At 39.4% G+C, this 16905-nt stretch overlaps 1 protein-coding gene across 1 annotated transcript in view; it reads right to left on the reverse strand.

Annotated features, from left to right (window-relative positions):
• Positions 1 to 16905, reverse strand: part of LAMA1 (laminin subunit alpha 1) — a 127999-nt gene that overhangs the window by 83413 nt on the left and 27681 nt on the right. Inside the window, exons 7-13 of the mRNA XM_069467850.1 lie at positions 8731 to 8973; positions 7569 to 7748; positions 5250 to 5339; positions 4245 to 4362; positions 3141 to 3319; positions 2373 to 2478; positions 274 to 434 (exon numbers count right to left, since the gene is read on the reverse strand). Coding sequence (XP_069323951.1) covers positions 274 to 434; positions 2373 to 2478; positions 3141 to 3319; positions 4245 to 4362; positions 5250 to 5339; positions 7569 to 7748; positions 8731 to 8973 — 1077 coding nt within the window. The remainder of the gene's footprint in view (positions 1 to 273; positions 435 to 2372; positions 2479 to 3140; positions 3320 to 4244; positions 4363 to 5249; positions 5340 to 7568; positions 7749 to 8730; positions 8974 to 16905) is intronic.

Raw genomic sequence — 16905 nt, forward strand, 5'->3', positions numbered from 1 at the left:
AGTGTTTGGTGTCATCTAAGAAGTCACAGAAATGCCTCTGGAATATATGGCCATTGCCAGAGGTTCAAAAGAAGAAAACCAAGTGCCCATCCAAGGACATACAGCCAACTCGGTGTGACATGTCATGCTTCCCAGGAGGCAGGGCGAGGGGGAGTTCTCTTAAACTTTACTGCTTTGCTCAAGAACTGACTGTCAGAGCCAATAGAACATGTTTCTTTTTCAGAGAACCTTGAAGGAAACTCAGGGGTGTCTTTGACCTCCACGCTTGCTTACCTTACAAAGACAGGGCTCTGTGCACGGATCGTCATTCACACTGCCAGCTGGACTGCAGTCACACCGGACGCAGCTTGGGTAATTCTTATGGCCGAGTTGGCAACGATCACATTTTTCTCCTGCATAACCTTCCTTACATGGACACTGACCGGGCCATTTCCCTGGAGAGAGAACAATGGCAATGATCCAATGCAAAGGTAAAAGGTTTAAAGCAGGGTCAGCAAACGCTTTCTGGTAAGGGCCAGAGAGCGCATGTTTTAGGCTTTTTGGCCATAGAGTCTCTGTTGCAATTACTCAACTCAGCTATTATTGCTCAAACACAGCTACGGAGAATACACAAGCAAATGGCTATAGCTCTGTTCCACTAAAGCTTTATTCACAAGGATGGGCTGTGTGCCAGATTTGGCCCTTGGGCCATAGTTTGCCAACTCCTAGTTTAAAGAGAGAAAACAGAGATGAAGAAGGTGGGAAGATAAAACGGTACAGTGACTTTGGAAAACCATTTGGCAATTCTTCCAAATGTTAAGCCTAGAGTTACTATATGATCCAGCAATTCCACTCCTCAGTAAATACCCAAGAAAAATGAAAACATATGTCCACAAAAAACTTGTACGTGAATATTCATAGCTACATTATTCATAATAGCTAAAAAGTAGGAAAAAACCCAAATGTTCATCAACTGATGAATGGATATATTAAAGGTGATATGTCCATATTATGAAATACCATTTGGCAATTAAAAGGAATGAAATACTGACACATATTATACATAGGTAACCCTTGAAAACATTATACTAAATGAAAGAAGCCAGTCACAAAAAACCAACATATAATATCATATAGTTTCATTTACATGAAATGTCTAGAATGGGTAACTTATAGAAAGAAAGTAGGTAAGTGGTTGCCAAGGGCTGGGGTGGAGGGGTTTGGAGGGAAATGTTGAGTGGCAAGTAATTGGCAAGAGGTTTCTTTATGGGGTGATGAAAATGTTCTGCCATTAGATTGTGGTAGTGGTTGCACCCATAAATATACCCAAAACATCGAATTGTATACTTTAAATGGGAGAACTGTATGGTAGTAAATTATAACACAGTTTTATAAAAGCAGCACAGAGGCCCATGGCAGAGGGCAGCAAATGCCATCTTTGCTTTTAATGCCAGCTCTGAAACTTTCTAGCTGTGTAAACTTGGCCAAGTTTCCTAACTGCTCTCAGCTATGGTTTCCTTGCCTGTAAAGTGGGTTAAACCATTTCTACCTGTTAGTGTTGGAAAGTTTAAATGATGTATTTCTCAAACGAACCCAATCAAGGGTAAATGTCACCATCACCATCACCACCATCTTTGTCCTCATAATCACCATCCCATCCCCAGTCACATGCAAGAATTGATTCAGTTATGTAATTTACCCTGTACGTGCCTGGTGGGCCCCACAGGTGCACACCCATCTCTGCTGGTCAATATCCATTTTAACTGCCAGTGGCTGAGAATTTGATGGGGCCACAGAAGTGTCTGAACAGATGCAACCTATTTAGGAGACTCTGGTATTTGCAAGTCCATTTGCCAGTTTTTGAATGGGAAAGAACACTGACATTTGCCAAGTTAACTAGAGGATTTGCTTGCTTTGTGAGATGATGTATGCAAAAGCTCTCTGAGTGTCTTCTAAGAGCTAAATAGAGCAAATGCTATTTACTGTGTTCCACATATGGCTTTAAACTGAGCCTTATTTCTTCTTTCACCAAATGCTCAATTATCTGCTCAAATGCCATTTCATCACCCCAACATTATCCCCTTCTTACCCCACCTCCCTCCAATCACGAATTCTAATTTTGCTTGATGTCCACGGCACTACCTCTACCTGGTGTTATATTACCCATGCACTTGTGTGTTTAGTGTCTGTCTGTGAGCAGGGACCTTGGCCACCCTGTTCAAGTATATATTCCCAGGTCCTAGACTTGATAAATATTTGGTGCATGGAAGAATCCAACAAAGAATCACATCACCAAATTGCTACCCAACAGTAATATAATAGTTCCACTAGGTACAAATCTTCCACGCACACAAAAAATCAATTACAAGCACAAAAAGGAATCAAGTACTTACCGTTGTGTAAGTCAGCATGGAGGTCATCCTTAATACAGACAGGACTGAGGGACCCCACAGGGTCACAGTCACAAGGACGGCAAGGCTCATCCTCGTAAGGAGACACCTAAAAGGCAGAGGTTGTCCTGGATTATCGGACTGGAAATAACAGCAATATTAGCAATGACACCAGTGGCAAGTTATCAGCTTTTTATTGCAGATGGGATTATTACAATGATTTTGGGTACCGAGGGGGTGTAGGTCTCAGGAAGATAAAGTGATCTCAAGCAAGGAACCCCAAACATCTTTTTGATGGTGACAGCAGTTAGCATCATTAGCAAAGTGTCATCTTTCCCCATTACTGTTAGCCCCCCATTCTGCTGTCTCTCAGAGCCACATTATAACCAGACCACCATGAGCACCCGTGAAACAACTACCTACTACGTCAATTAAAGATTGGCTGAATGCCTCCTACAGGCAAGAGAGAGCTGCTTTCGTTATTGGCTGAATTTTCATGTCTACAGTTAGTATTATCACTCAAGATAACAAAGCTTATGGGCTCTCAAATTCAAGTTGAATACCAATGAGTGAACATCCTACTTTGAGCAAGAAGACAGAACACATAGAGCAGGAAATATACATCTGAAGAACACTACTAGCATAGCAGGGATACAAATGAAACACTACGAAGGGAAACGAATCTCCAATACAGAGGCCGAGATTTGGCCAAGTCTCTTTTCCACCTTGGGAAGACAACACAACTCAGCTATGGCAAAGAAATACTCTTACTTTGTGTGGTCTGTAATACCCATCGATACAGGTTTCACAGTTGATTCCCATGGTGTTCTGCTGGCAGTCGATGCAAACCCCTCCTCCGCTGAACTGCCCAGCAGTGTTCAAACTCCTCTTCTGATGTGCAACACTTTCATCATAGTAACAGTCCTTGGCTTTGTTGTGACAATTACATTCTAGGAAAATATTTCAACATCTCGGTTAATTTACATAGTATATCCTATATAAAGAAAACTCTTACCTAAATCAGTTTCTATGACTATAAATTAAATTAAAATTCTAGAGTACATAATTATAATAGGATATAGGCAGTATTATGGAGGACATTTGGGAAGAACTATTATAATAATAAATGTAGTTACTCTTTTGACCTAGCAAACCATCTTCTGGGATTTTATTTCACACAAGTACGTGGACACTTGTGAATGACGTGTACAGAGTTAATCATTGCACCATTGTTTGTGTGGACAACCAACTGGTAACAACCAAAATACCCATCGACAGACAGTTGTTTAAATAAGTTATGTTACATCCACATATGGAATTATGTTCAACTGTTGTTAAAAACAGTATTTCAAATTGTTAATGGAAAGAATTTCAAGATACATTGTTAAATATAAAAAGCAATGTGTAGAATGGCATGCATGGTACATCATCAGCTGTGTAAGAACTGTCTTGAGAGTAGGAATATGTTAATGTATGTTTTATTTACATAACAATTTTAGGAATAACATACTAGAAAATAAAAAATGGGAAGGATGGAGATGAAGTGGAAATAATGTTTTTTACTATATATTTCTCTATATTGTTAGATCTTAGGATCTTGTAACCATATTGCCTATTTACAAATTACATCCAAATTAATAAAGAATAAATGAATATAGGGGAAGGAGGACTTCAGATAAAATAGCAAATCCATAAAGATATATTTAGGCTGCAATAGTGCCTTAAATTCTATTAAGGTAATTCACAGCTTTGGAAACAATTTAAATTTCTGAGGAAACAGGTTATCTGTTAACTACAAAAGTTGTTAAGACACCAAAAACTTAGACATATTAGGAGGAAAAAGGACTGCATTCTCCACACTCTAAGAGTCCTCACCTTCACAAGTGTTTCCAGACGAAACGGTCCCCGGCCTCCAGGGCTGCTGATGGTGCCCGGGGCAGCACCTGTTGCAACTCTCTCCACAGGTGTTGTGTTCACATTGACACTGCAGCTTCTAAACAATAAGGAACACAAAATTCGATTGGAAAACTTTACCTGCTTATTTTTCTTAACTTTATTTAAAAAAAGAATCTATCAGTCAAATATGTGGTAAGACTTCACAGTGGAGACTATATGACTATATCAAAGCAAAGTGGCATTTAATTTTTAGAGAAAAATATATACACACAACCTAGTTACAAACAGAAGGAAGGCGGGACAAAGCAGCGTTAGAATACGATTTAATTAACAAAAATGTTCTAAAAAATATACATGGACTTTAAGGGTTTGGAAGTGCCTGTTAATAATTCTCTTGATGTTCATCTATACATTGTTCAGCATCATTAGTAAAATGGTCCTATTCCCAAGGTAAAGAATTACAAAGATTGGAAGAAAATAAAAGTAACTTCATACAAGTATTTTAAATGAGACAATGTCATATTATTCAGTTAATATTATGCTGAACAAAATAAACTTTATTTTATCTTGATTTAGTACCAAAAAATGGAAAAGGAGAAAATGGGAAGAGGAAAACTCTTTTTTTAAAAAAATGTAAACATAATTTATAACTGCACATATTTTTTACTTGACTGTTTTATAGACAGAACAGCTTCAAAATTCATAAGATCACTAAATTATACACTTAAAAATAGTAAATTTTATGTTTGGATATTTTAGCACAAAAATCATAATAAGGACTGAATTAAAAATATGTAGTCCAAACAAAGCAAAATGAAATTGTTAAAAAATAAAACCAGTTAAATTATCTGATACTCTTTTTTGTGTGTGCAGCATGATTTTATACCTTTCAACATTTGTCTTGCATAAAAAAGAGTAATGCAACTATTATAGCTACAACATCTATTTTGAAGTTTTAGTAAAATGTAAAATACTAGAACTCACCTTTGTAGTTTCATCCCATGGGCAGCTACTAGCATGGCCATAGCAAATACACATTCCTCCAACAGAAATGTCTTTTATTGAATAGTAATACTATGGAAAAAGAAAGTTATAAACAAAAATTAAAACCTCTATTTCAGTGAAAAAAATATTGGCACATCAACAAATATCTCAGGTGGTTTAAGAGTTGTTACTAGTAATCTGAAATATAATTCTATATACATTTAAAAATGCATTTCATGCACAAATGATCCTTGTGCTCAATTAAAGTAAATAATTCTCAATTAGCTCATCAACAAAACTGAAAAGGGTCTAGAAGAATCTCCCAACTGGGCTGCATCTTAAACCAACGTGGTAATCTTCAAAACCCTAAAAAATACTGGGAAATTGAATATAGCACTATATGAAAAGGATAATAAATCATGAACCAGTAAGATTTATCCCAGATGCAAAGTTAGCCTAACACACAAAAATCAATAAATATAAAACATAAAATCTGCCCTCACCACTTCTTTATGTATTTGCATGTTAGTGCTGACAAATTTCTTTTTAGATTTTGTTTTCCATTGTTCATTGCTACTATATAAAAACGTGACCCATTTTTGTTTATTGATTTTGCATATTGCAACATTGCTAAATTCACTATTATTTCTAGTAGTTTTATAGATTTTCTATGTCCACAATCATGTTATCTACAAATGATAGTTTAGACTTATTGTGTACTCTGTATGCCTTTGATTTTCTTTTTCTTGCATTATCAGGTAAGACCTTTATAAATAAACAATAAAACACTGCCAAGAGGAATTAACAAAGACCTAGACAAGTGAAGGGTTATAGCAGGTTCGTGGACTGGAAGACTCAATATTGTTAAAATGTCTTCCAAAATTCTTCCCAAATCGATCTAAAGAATCAATGGATTCCCAATGAAAATCTTAGCAGGCTTTATTTTTTTATAGAAATTAACAAACTGATTCTAAAATTTGTAAGGAAAGCCAAAACAATCTTGAAAAAGAATTAATTTGCACCATTATAGTATTTGATCTCAAGACTTACTATAAAGCTACAATAACCAAGGAAGTTTGTTATTAGTCAAATGATCAATAGAATAGTAGAGAGTCCAGAAATACACCCACAATCATAAGGTCAAATAGTTTTCAATAAGAGCACCAAAACAATTTAATAGGGGAAAGTAAAGTATTCCCAACAAATGGTGCTGGAACAATTGTATAATATATGCATATGGGAAAAAAAGAACCTTGACCCCTACCTCACACCAAATACAAAAATCAATTTGATATAAATTATGATATAAAAGCTAAAACAATAAAGCTACCAGAAGAAAGCAAAGGATAGCATCTTTGTCAGCTTGAGATAAGCAAATATTTTTTGAGAAGACATGGAAAGAATGAACTATAAAAGAAAAAATGATAAACTAGACTTCATCAAAATGAAAACCTCTGCTCGTCAAAAGTTATAGGAAAGCAAATACGTAAACTCCACACAGAAGATTTTCGCAATATATATACATCTAACAAAGGACTTGTACACAAAATATATAAAGATCTTTTATAAGTCAGTAACAAGAAGACAGTCCAATTTAAAAATGGTCAAAAAATTTCATCAGACACCAATAAGCGCATGCTCAATGCTGGTCATCAGAGAAATACAAATTACCATCACAAGATGCCAATACACGTACATTAGGACAGTTGGCATGAAAACAACCGACAACAGTAAATATTTGAGAGCATGTGGTACAGCCAGAAGTCTCACACATTGCCGGTCAGATTGCAAAAGGATACAACTACTTTGGATAAAAGTTTAGTAGTTTCTTAAAAAGTTAAACACACCTTATAACCTAGTAATTCCACTCCTGGGCTATTGAAGGGATATGAAAATATTTGTCCACAGAAGCCTTGGACACTATATACTTAAAATCTGTATGTTTTCCTGAATGTAAATTATGTCTTAAACTTTAAAATTTGAGATAAAAGAAAACCCTCATTTGCCAAAGATCAGATGTGGACCCAGAGTAGAATGTGAAGAACAAAGACCGTGACATTCAGTACATGATGGCACTCTGGGGACGGGGTGGGGCAAGGAACCTGAGGACATGATGTCAGGGCCATCACCTAGTTTAAAGGTAGCATTTATAACCAATGGTATCTAATAATCTTCGATAAAATAAGACTGTAACAGCTGCAAAGAAACAAAAGGCCAACCTGGGTTGGGGGAGAACAACCAAAAAGGAAAGAAGAAAAGAGTATTTCCCTTAACCAAGATGAACTTTCCACAGTGGCAGAAGGGCTGGCCTGTACTCACGCGTCTGGTAACAATAGGATCCAGGTCTTTGGGGTCCCTGCGGCTCAGGGTCATGAGATCCGCATTGAGCGTCCTAATGCGTTGTAAGCGGAGGCGGATGTATCGTGCAGAAGTGAACTCCAACAACTTGGGAGAAAGGTCATCAGCGCTTGGCCTGCCATTGATCAGTGATGTATGAATCTGAGGATGAAGACATCGAAACAAACACATGTCAATATTAAGCATGCAAAAATATGGCCCTAGTTGTCTAACTAACGTCAGGACATAATCTTTACAAAGATACTATCTAAAAACCAAAACAAAGCAACTAGTTTCTTGTAAAAATCTGTCCAATGTTTAACTACTGAATTACCATGATCAACATATCTTCAGTTTACTGAAGTTATCCATCTCAGCATCTCAAAGATTGCTGGAAATCGTTTAACCATGTCTCCCAGTGTGGTGAGGATATTTCAACACCTATCATTAGGCTACTGACTTCTCTGAAGCAAATTCTAAACACCGTGAACAGGCTGGGAGAACAGGGAAAAAGTGTCAAAAAGCCTTAATGATATCTGCTGTCTTAATCTCTGCTCCTGAAAGGATGCAAGGCTTGCTGTGGAGACAAAGAGCACTTGAGAGCGACTGTGGTTCTAGCTCATCAAGCCAGGTGCTACTGAAGAAGGGATTATTTCCATTACACCCTGGCTTGGGTGCAGTGTGTGCACCTGGTCGTGCTCAGCGCTGCGCTGTCGTACTTCCCGGGCCATCTCCCGGTGCCCAACACCCACCAAGGGAAGGAGAACTTCATGGAGAAAGTTGGGAACTACACCTTTGAGAGGCACTTTAGCTCCCTCTTTAATACTTCAAGAAATGCTCTTGCCCTGGTGCTATGGGACAGGCTGTGAAGGAGGAACTGATGGAGTTATTAAGTCACAGCAGGGTGAAGAGGAACCTCCTTGAAGAGAAGAAATCAGAGAGGTAAACTATATTGGTTATGAAGTTAATCACTACAGACACCATTCAAGGCTACTTTAAATAGAGCTGGATAGTTATATTAGAGATCTTTGTATTGGGAGAGTTAGATTTTGAGAGTTTAACGCTGGCTCTCACGATGGCTATGGTAACATCTGGGGCGGGGGCCCTGACGAGCGCACGGCTCGCGCTGCGGTGGGCACAGTACCTCGCCGTGCTCCAGCGGCACCAGTCTGGAATAATACGAGGTGCAGATCACTTCATCATCGGCCCTGTAAGTGGGCGGCCCCCGTCGTGGAGTTATGTTGTAACGAGTCAAACACTCCGTGTCACTGACTGCGTAATACTGCCAGGGGCTGAACGTGGTGCCGTCCAGAGAACGCTCCAAAATCCAGTTTCCGGGGCGAGGGGAGTTGGCAGCTTTAATGATGACGTATGCAACTTGAAAGACCTGAAATGAAGACACTGAAAAATCTCAACCCAGAATCAGCATAAGACAAATACTGCATGGTCTCTTTTATGTGTGGAATCTAAAACAGTCCAGCTGATAGAATCAGAGAGTGTGAATGGTGGTTCCCAAGGGCTGGGGGCTGCAGGAAATGAGGAGATGTTGGTCAAAGTGTACAAAGGTTCAGTTATGCAAGATGAGTACGTTTTGGAGATCTAAAGAAAAGCATGGTGACCACAGGTAACAATTCTGTACTGAATGCTGGAAATTTACTGTGGGTAGACCTTAAGTGTTTTCACCATACACAGACATAAAGGGCAATTTTGTGAAGTGATGAATATGTTAATTATGTTGATTGTGGTGATTATTTCACAGTGACTACATACATCAAATCAAGTTGTACACGTTAAATATATACAGTTTAAAAACTTAAAAATAGAATCATAGCAACTCCTCAAAAACCAAAGTGCATCCTGAGAGAACTGTTATACGATGATTACCAAAGTCTCTTATAGCTTCTGAGGATAATTGCTTATACACATTAGTCAGAACTATGTCTTGTGAATGTTCTCTTGGTGGCATCTGTTTTCAAAATAAACTCGAAAAATACTCACAAATAAATTTGTAGTATTATTACTGTTGTTATTGTTATCAATATCAGTATTAACATAAGAGCTTGTTCTCTTGTTTCCAATGTCTGCCTTTATCTGAATTCTAAATGATAATAGTATTACGTTACATTAATAATAGCATTAAATGTATTTCTCATGGTGATTTGGAGATATTAATAATACATCTGAATACCAGCAAAAAGTCAGTCCACCCACTACATGTCTATTCGAATGGCTAAAATCCAAAACACTGACAACACCAAATGCTGGTGAGGATGTAGAGCAACAGGAACTCTTACTCATAGCAGGTACAAATGCAAAATCATACTGTCACTTTGGAAGACAGTTTGGCAGTTTCTTCCAAAATTAAACATATTCACCAAATGATCCAGCAATCGAGCTCCTTGGTATTTACCCAAATGAATTAAAAACTTATATCCACACAAAAACCTGCTCTGTAATTGCCAAAACTTGGAAGCAACCAAGAAGTCCTTCCACAAGTAAATGGAGATGCATACTATAATGCATCCAGACAATGGAATATTAAGGGATAAAAAGAAATGAATTCTCAAGCCACAGAAAGACATGGAGGAAACTTAAACGAGGCTGGGCGTGATGGCTCATGCCTGTAATCCTAGCACTCTGGGAGGCCAAGACAGGAGGACTGCTTGAGCTCAGGAGTTCGAGACCAACCTGAGCAAGAATGAGACCCCATCTCTACTAAAAATAGAAAAAATTAGCCAGGCGCGGTGGCAAGCACCTGTAGTTCCAGCGACTCAGGAGGCTGAGGCAGGAGGATTGCTTGAGCCCAGGAGTTTGAGGTTGCAGTGAGCTAGGCTGCGATGCCACAGCACTCTATCCAGGGCAACAGAGAGAGACCTTGTCTCAAAAAAAAAAGAAAGAAAGAAAGAAAAGAAACTTAAATAAATATTACTAAGTGAAAGAAGCTAATCTGAAAAGACTACATACTGTGTGATTTCAACTGTATGACATTCTGAAAAAGCAAAACTATGGAGACAGTAAAAAGATCAGTGGCTGCCAGGGGTTTAGGGGGAAGGACAGATGAACAGGTGGAGCACAGAGGACTTTCAGGGCAGTGAAACTATCCCGTAGGATACTGTAATGGTGGAAACATGTCCTTATACATTTGTCAAAATGCATAGAATGTATAATACCAAGAGTGAACCCTAATTTAAATATGGACATAGTTAATCATAATGTACCATATTGGCTCATCAATTGTAACAAATGTATCACTGTAATGCAAGATATTAATAGGAGAAACTGGAGAGGAGGGAGAGAGTGAGGAGGTATATGAGAACTCTTTACTTCCTCACATTTTTCTGTGAACCTAAAACTGTTCCAAAAAGTGTCTATTGGTTTAAAAAATTAAAATTCAGAGTAGGGAACAAGCAAACTGACGAAAAAGGAATGTAGACACAATTATCAGTGTAAAGAAACTAGTCAGAGAAATTCTGGATTTGGAAAGGACCCTTGTAAATAAATATTTAGCCCAAAATCCAGCTCTAAGAAGAAATAAGCTAACAACCCGGTCCTTCTTGAAGTACTTCCAGGGACAGGAAATTCATCAGCTCCTAAGACAAGCCTTTTGTTCTACAACAACTCCCCCTCTAGAGGATCTGCTTTTACACTGATTCAAGGTCCCCCATAAATTCTACACTCTGACGCTACAGGATAGAGGTTGGATTCCACTTTCAAGTAACTGTCCTTCAAATATTTGAATATAACCATCACATGTCACCTCCAGAATCCAAAGTCTTTTCATTTTTAGCTTCAATATTCTGGTTTCCTGAAAACGTTCATTTAACAAGAGGTCATTGCCTTGTCATGATGTTCTGGACACAACCTTATTTTAAAATGTGGTTTCCAGGAACTGAATACAAAACTCCAAATGTTTTCTGGATTGCAAAGAACACAGTGAACCTATCAAGTCCCTTGTTTTAGTAATTCAGCCTTAGCAAGAATTCACTCTTCTGAGAGTAAACTTACATTACTTACTCATGTTGGGGTTGCAAACAACAAAAATGCCTTTTTCCACATCAACTGCTATTCACTCCAGATTTATTCTAACTCAGATTGATATAGATGATTTTTTTAAACCAAAGTCCAATACTTTTTATTTTAAAAACATATATGCAATATATTTGTGTAAATGTATATATAAATATGTGTGTGTTCAGTTGACCTTCAAACGACATGGGTTTGAACTACACAGGTCCACTTATAAGCACATTTTATTCCGCTCAGATGACAAAGCCAACCCTCCTCATCCTCCTCCTCAGCCTGCTCAGCATGAAGACAACGAGGATGAAGACTTTTACGATGATCCACTTCCACTTAATGAACAGCAAATATGTTTTCTCTTCCTTATGATTTAATAAAATTTTCTGTTCTGTAGCTTACTTTGTTGTAAGGATACACTATAATACATAGAACATACAAAATATGTGTTGATCCACTGTTATCAGTAAGGCTTCTGGTCAGAAGTAGGCTGTTAGTTAAGTTTTGAGGGAGTCAAAAGTTATTCGAGGATTTCTGACTGCGTGGGGGGCGGGAACCCCTAACCCTAGAGTTGTTCAAAGGTGAACATACATACACATACGTACACACACATACAGATATGTGTCTGTGTTGGGAAAGGAGCTGTTCACTTACTCTGTGTCTTATTGTCTCTGGGTTTTTTTTGGTTTTTGTTCATTTGCTTTTTTAGCTTCTCCCCATCTCAGCCCACACCAATTCCAGAAACACAAAAGTTCCTTAAAACCCACCACAAACCAAGTAAGTTTACATTTACCTGCTGATTCTAGGGAACCGGTAGAGAAGGACAATCTATCTCATTATAGTAACTCTGTTCATCTACCAGGAACATTCTCCACCTGAGCTTAGTGTGCAAGTGATGTGTGTGTGTGCAATGTTTCGGCCATCCACGTGCGTGTGCCATTTTCCTCCAGAAGGCGACCACTGCTTCTAAAGCACATTAGAAGCAATTTTGATGATGGGACAAGGGAGAACATCCTATATACACTCATCACTGTCCAATTGTTTTGTAACTATTGTCATCATAAAAGTAGAACTCTGTGAGCATGTGGGTTGTGCTCATTCACCACCACTGCACATATTAATCTGGACTTTACAAAACAGTGGTGCCAAGTGAGCCAGGGTGATCGGGCAGCCCATTCCGGAAGGAACGAAGGCAAGGTAATTTACACAGACATCTGAAACGGAATGTATTTATCTCCTGTTTTCCAGTTTCACATTTGAAAATGGAAAGAACCAACAGGTATACCACATTCATGTTAAGAGCTTTATACATATTATCTCATCTAATCCCAAACGACCCCATTATTATTGTTGTGCCCATTTTACATATTTGAAAACTGATATAAAGAGAGGTCAAGAAACAAACCACTGAGTTGCAGGTCCCAATAAGAAACCAGATGGTCTCACTCCAGAGTCTTTACATATACTGCCTGCCCCTAAACGTCCACACACACCTAAGCTTGCCGGACTTTCTTTCTGTAATATCAAAAAAAAAAAAAAAAAAAAAAAATTCCTACATTCACTTCAAAACCAGGTTCATGCCTATAAAAGCACAGCAGCAGTTTTTACAGTTAATTATGCAGTTTCTGTCCCGACGGCCCAGGATGAGTGGGGGGAGGTGATGGAGAGCGGACAGGAAACAAAAATCAACAACTGCTAATGCTTATAGAAGGCGCACTAACCGTGGCTGGTGACAAAGCCAAGTGCTTTATGAGAATTATCACCTCTGAATCCCCACAGTTACATTCTTCTTACGAAGTAAGGGCTGTTACTTCCCCCACATTACAGATGAGGAAACTGCAGCACAGAGAGGTTAAGTAATCTTCCCAGGATCTCACAGGAACCAAAGTATGCACGCAGGGCTTGCACCCAGGCAGTCTGTGCTCTTACGAGGTACGCGACACAACTTAGACAGCAAGGAGAAGACAGAAAGAAATCCCACGCTGAGGTAACTGCTGAGTACTAACCCAGTTTTTCCAACCTCTTACATCAACCAGTAGCATTTATTTCAACACTATGCTCCAGGACTTTATTAAACCTTTGTCAGTTTTTATACCAACAGCTTAGTCATATGCAAGAAAATGATACCAAATGGAACAATAATCATAGTGGAAAAACTTCAGGCCAAGCCCTCAAGGAAGAAACTGGCTAATTTTTTTTTGTTTCCTTGGAAACAGGGTCTCACTCTGTTCCCCAGGCTAGAGTGCAGTTGAATCATCATAGCTCACAGCAACCTCGAACTCAAGCCATCCTCCTGCCTCAGCCTCCTGAGTAGCTGGGACTCCAGGAGCCCACCACCACACCCTGGCTAATTTTTCTATTTTTTGTAGAGACGGGTTTGCTCTTGCTCAGGCTGGTCTGGAACTCCTGACCTCAAGCGATCCTCCTGCCTTAGGTTTCCCAGAGTGCTAGGATTATAGGCATGAGCCTTTTATCTTGATCAAAGCCTTCCATTAAGAAGTTGGTCACTGTTCTCACAATCTCTCAGTAGTCCTCAAGGTCACCAAATGGCGGACCAGGAAACAAACTAAGAAGGGGACTGAGAACTGTAATTCTGATAAAACGGAAAAGGAAGCTCTGAAGGATCTAAATCCAACTTGTCTTCACTTGGCCCTGTTACGGGCTGAACTATGTCCCCCAAAATTCATGTGCTGAAGTTCTAACCTCCAGTACCTCAGAACGTGACTGTATTTGGAGAGAGGGTCTTTAACGAGGCGATTCAAGGTTAAATGTGGCCATTAGGGTGGCCTAAACCCATATGACTGGCGTCCTTGTAAGAAGAGATTAGGACACAGATATGCACAGAGGGAAGACACGTGAGGATGCGGGGAGGAGGCAGCCATCTGCAGGCTGAGGAGAGAAGCCTCGAGAGAAACCAGCCCGCAGACACCTTGATCTCAGACTGCAGCTTCCAGCACTGTGAGAAAATCAGTATCTCCTGTTGAAGCCGCCAAGTCGGTGTTGTGGTGGTGGCTCTAGCAGACTAATACAGGCCCTCATTCACCAATAGTGTACTGACAAATAGGCCTTACACATAATCTAGAAAAAGTGAGGCATTCTCTGTTAGCAGGTAGAATGTTAAACCCTTGTCCAGATAAAATCCACGCTATTTCTATTGCCCTTTCTTTGCATGGTTGACTGAACTGCCTTTTCTTCCCATATAAGGTTGGCTGAGCACAAACTGATGAGGCAGGGCTTTCTCCAGACCCAGAGTCCCCGCCGTCCGACCAAACCTGCAGCTGATGCAGCCATTTTTAAATCCACTTTCATCACGGTTTTCCACCAAGTGGCCTTTGTTAATGATCACTGGAATGCACATAAACAGTGTCACATAAATAAAGTAGGCACACATCAAACACCACTTTCTACAGAGGAATCCAGACAGGAATTTTCATGTGGGCCTCAATCTCAACTTAAATATATTAAATCCATCTCAGGCACAGATGTCTGAAAAATACAGATAACCTAACTTTCCGGTGCCAGAGGTCAATTTCCCATGAGCAGGGAGAAGTGAAACCGCTCCTCTCCACGGAAACTACCGCTGCTCTCTGCACGACTGTGCTGTCACCAAACCTGGGGGCCCGACACCACGAAAGACTCCCTCCCGGAAATTCTCCACAGAGGGACTTACCTGCCTCCACGGCAGCGACTGAGCAGTGAGCGAAGGAAATGAACTTTTCACAAAGGAGATTTAGATTAATCGATACGTGTATTTGATAAATAATACTGCTCAGTTATCCTTGTGAAAGTGTGACTTTATGCTCTGTAAGCTTTATTTCTCATAAAATTATTAGAGAATGAAAGGCAAAATGACCATCTGAATTAATATTTATTACTCTAGAGTAAAGAAGCAGTTGTTTAACAGAAGGCTAATTACTAATGCAGATACGATTCACTTCCAGTTCTACAGAGTATCAATCACTGAAGCACTCAGTCCATTGATAAGGGAGTCAGGAAGCAATAAAAACGAGGAAGAAGAAGAGATATCATGGAGCTGAGAAGGTTCCCAGGGAAGGAAGGAAACCGCCATCTACATTTTAGGTAAATCTCTCATGGGCAATGACCTTGAAATGTCATATTTCAACTGGCTGTTTTGCTTACTGTTATTCCCTCATTTTAGAACCAGCATACACAGTCTACAGACAAAAAGAAATAGCTTCATGAATGAGAAGAGAATTTTGGAATAAAACTAGATTTGCTTCTCTTTAAATTTGGTGCTGTCATTAGATGTGCAAAATAAACATGTTGAAGTCCAGTGACTTTTATCTTTTTTTTCCTCCTTTCTCTCTTTCCTTTTTGGTTTTCGTTTTGATTGGGGGAGGCGGGAATGGCTGCCAACAGTGATAAATTTAGATCAAGCAGATTTCTTTCTTTAAAATTCTTAAGATTCATGTCTTAGAAAATGAAAGAATGCTCATTTTTGAATCATGTTGAGATACTTAGAGTAGACATTGAGGAAAAGCCAAAAGAAAGACGGTGACTGGCAAATGCAGGACACAGTGACATAAGCCTGTTTAAAATGTGACTAGGAGCCTGTGGTCAGTGGTATGGAGACAGCAAAGCAATACCTAAAGCACCAGGCAGTAGGTCTGTCTTCCATCAACCAGAAAGGCCACCAACAATATGTCCACATGTCACTATTTCCATTTGAGGCTGACTGACAGTATTATTTCAAAGGAAAAATGTTGAAGCACTTTGGCTAAGAAGTCAAAACTGAAAAGTAAGAAGTTGGTTTCTGTGGGTCCCTAGTCTCAATGTATTTCTCCATATAATTGCTCCCATTGCTCAAGTTCACCGAGTATTCTGGAATGATTTTGCTAAATTTGTGGAAAAAAGTTGGAACTACCTAAAAGCACAGCCAGGCATGAAACCAAATGCCCATGGTGGGCTCTTCCCATCTCTCCCCCACTTCGTAAGCTCCGTGTGACAGCCTAGCACCCCAGAACGAGACACACCCCCTTGTGAAATGCAGTTACGGGTCATTCTTGGACCTGAGAAATCCAAAAAGTGCCTTCTCTATCACCCAACTCCTGAGCACAGTCTCAGGCAGAAATACAGAGATTTCACCTATAAATATTTTCGCCTTTGACATTGCACGAGGCTTTTCTCCAAAGTGCAGTACCATTTGTTCACATGGGAACAGAGGTGGCAACACATACATAACATCCCTTTCTTCCCCTCCTGACTATGGACGTAGGCTCAGAAATCTGCTGCGGAGATGGAAGAAAGAAGTCAGCAACATCGTGTGGCTTAGGTGGGTGTC

Source organism: Eulemur rufifrons, chromosome 5 (assembly GCF_041146395.1).
Source record: "Eulemur rufifrons isolate Redbay chromosome 5, OSU_ERuf_1, whole genome shotgun sequence".
Classification (NCBI taxonomy): Eukaryota; Metazoa; Chordata; class Mammalia; order Primates; family Lemuridae; genus Eulemur; species Eulemur rufifrons.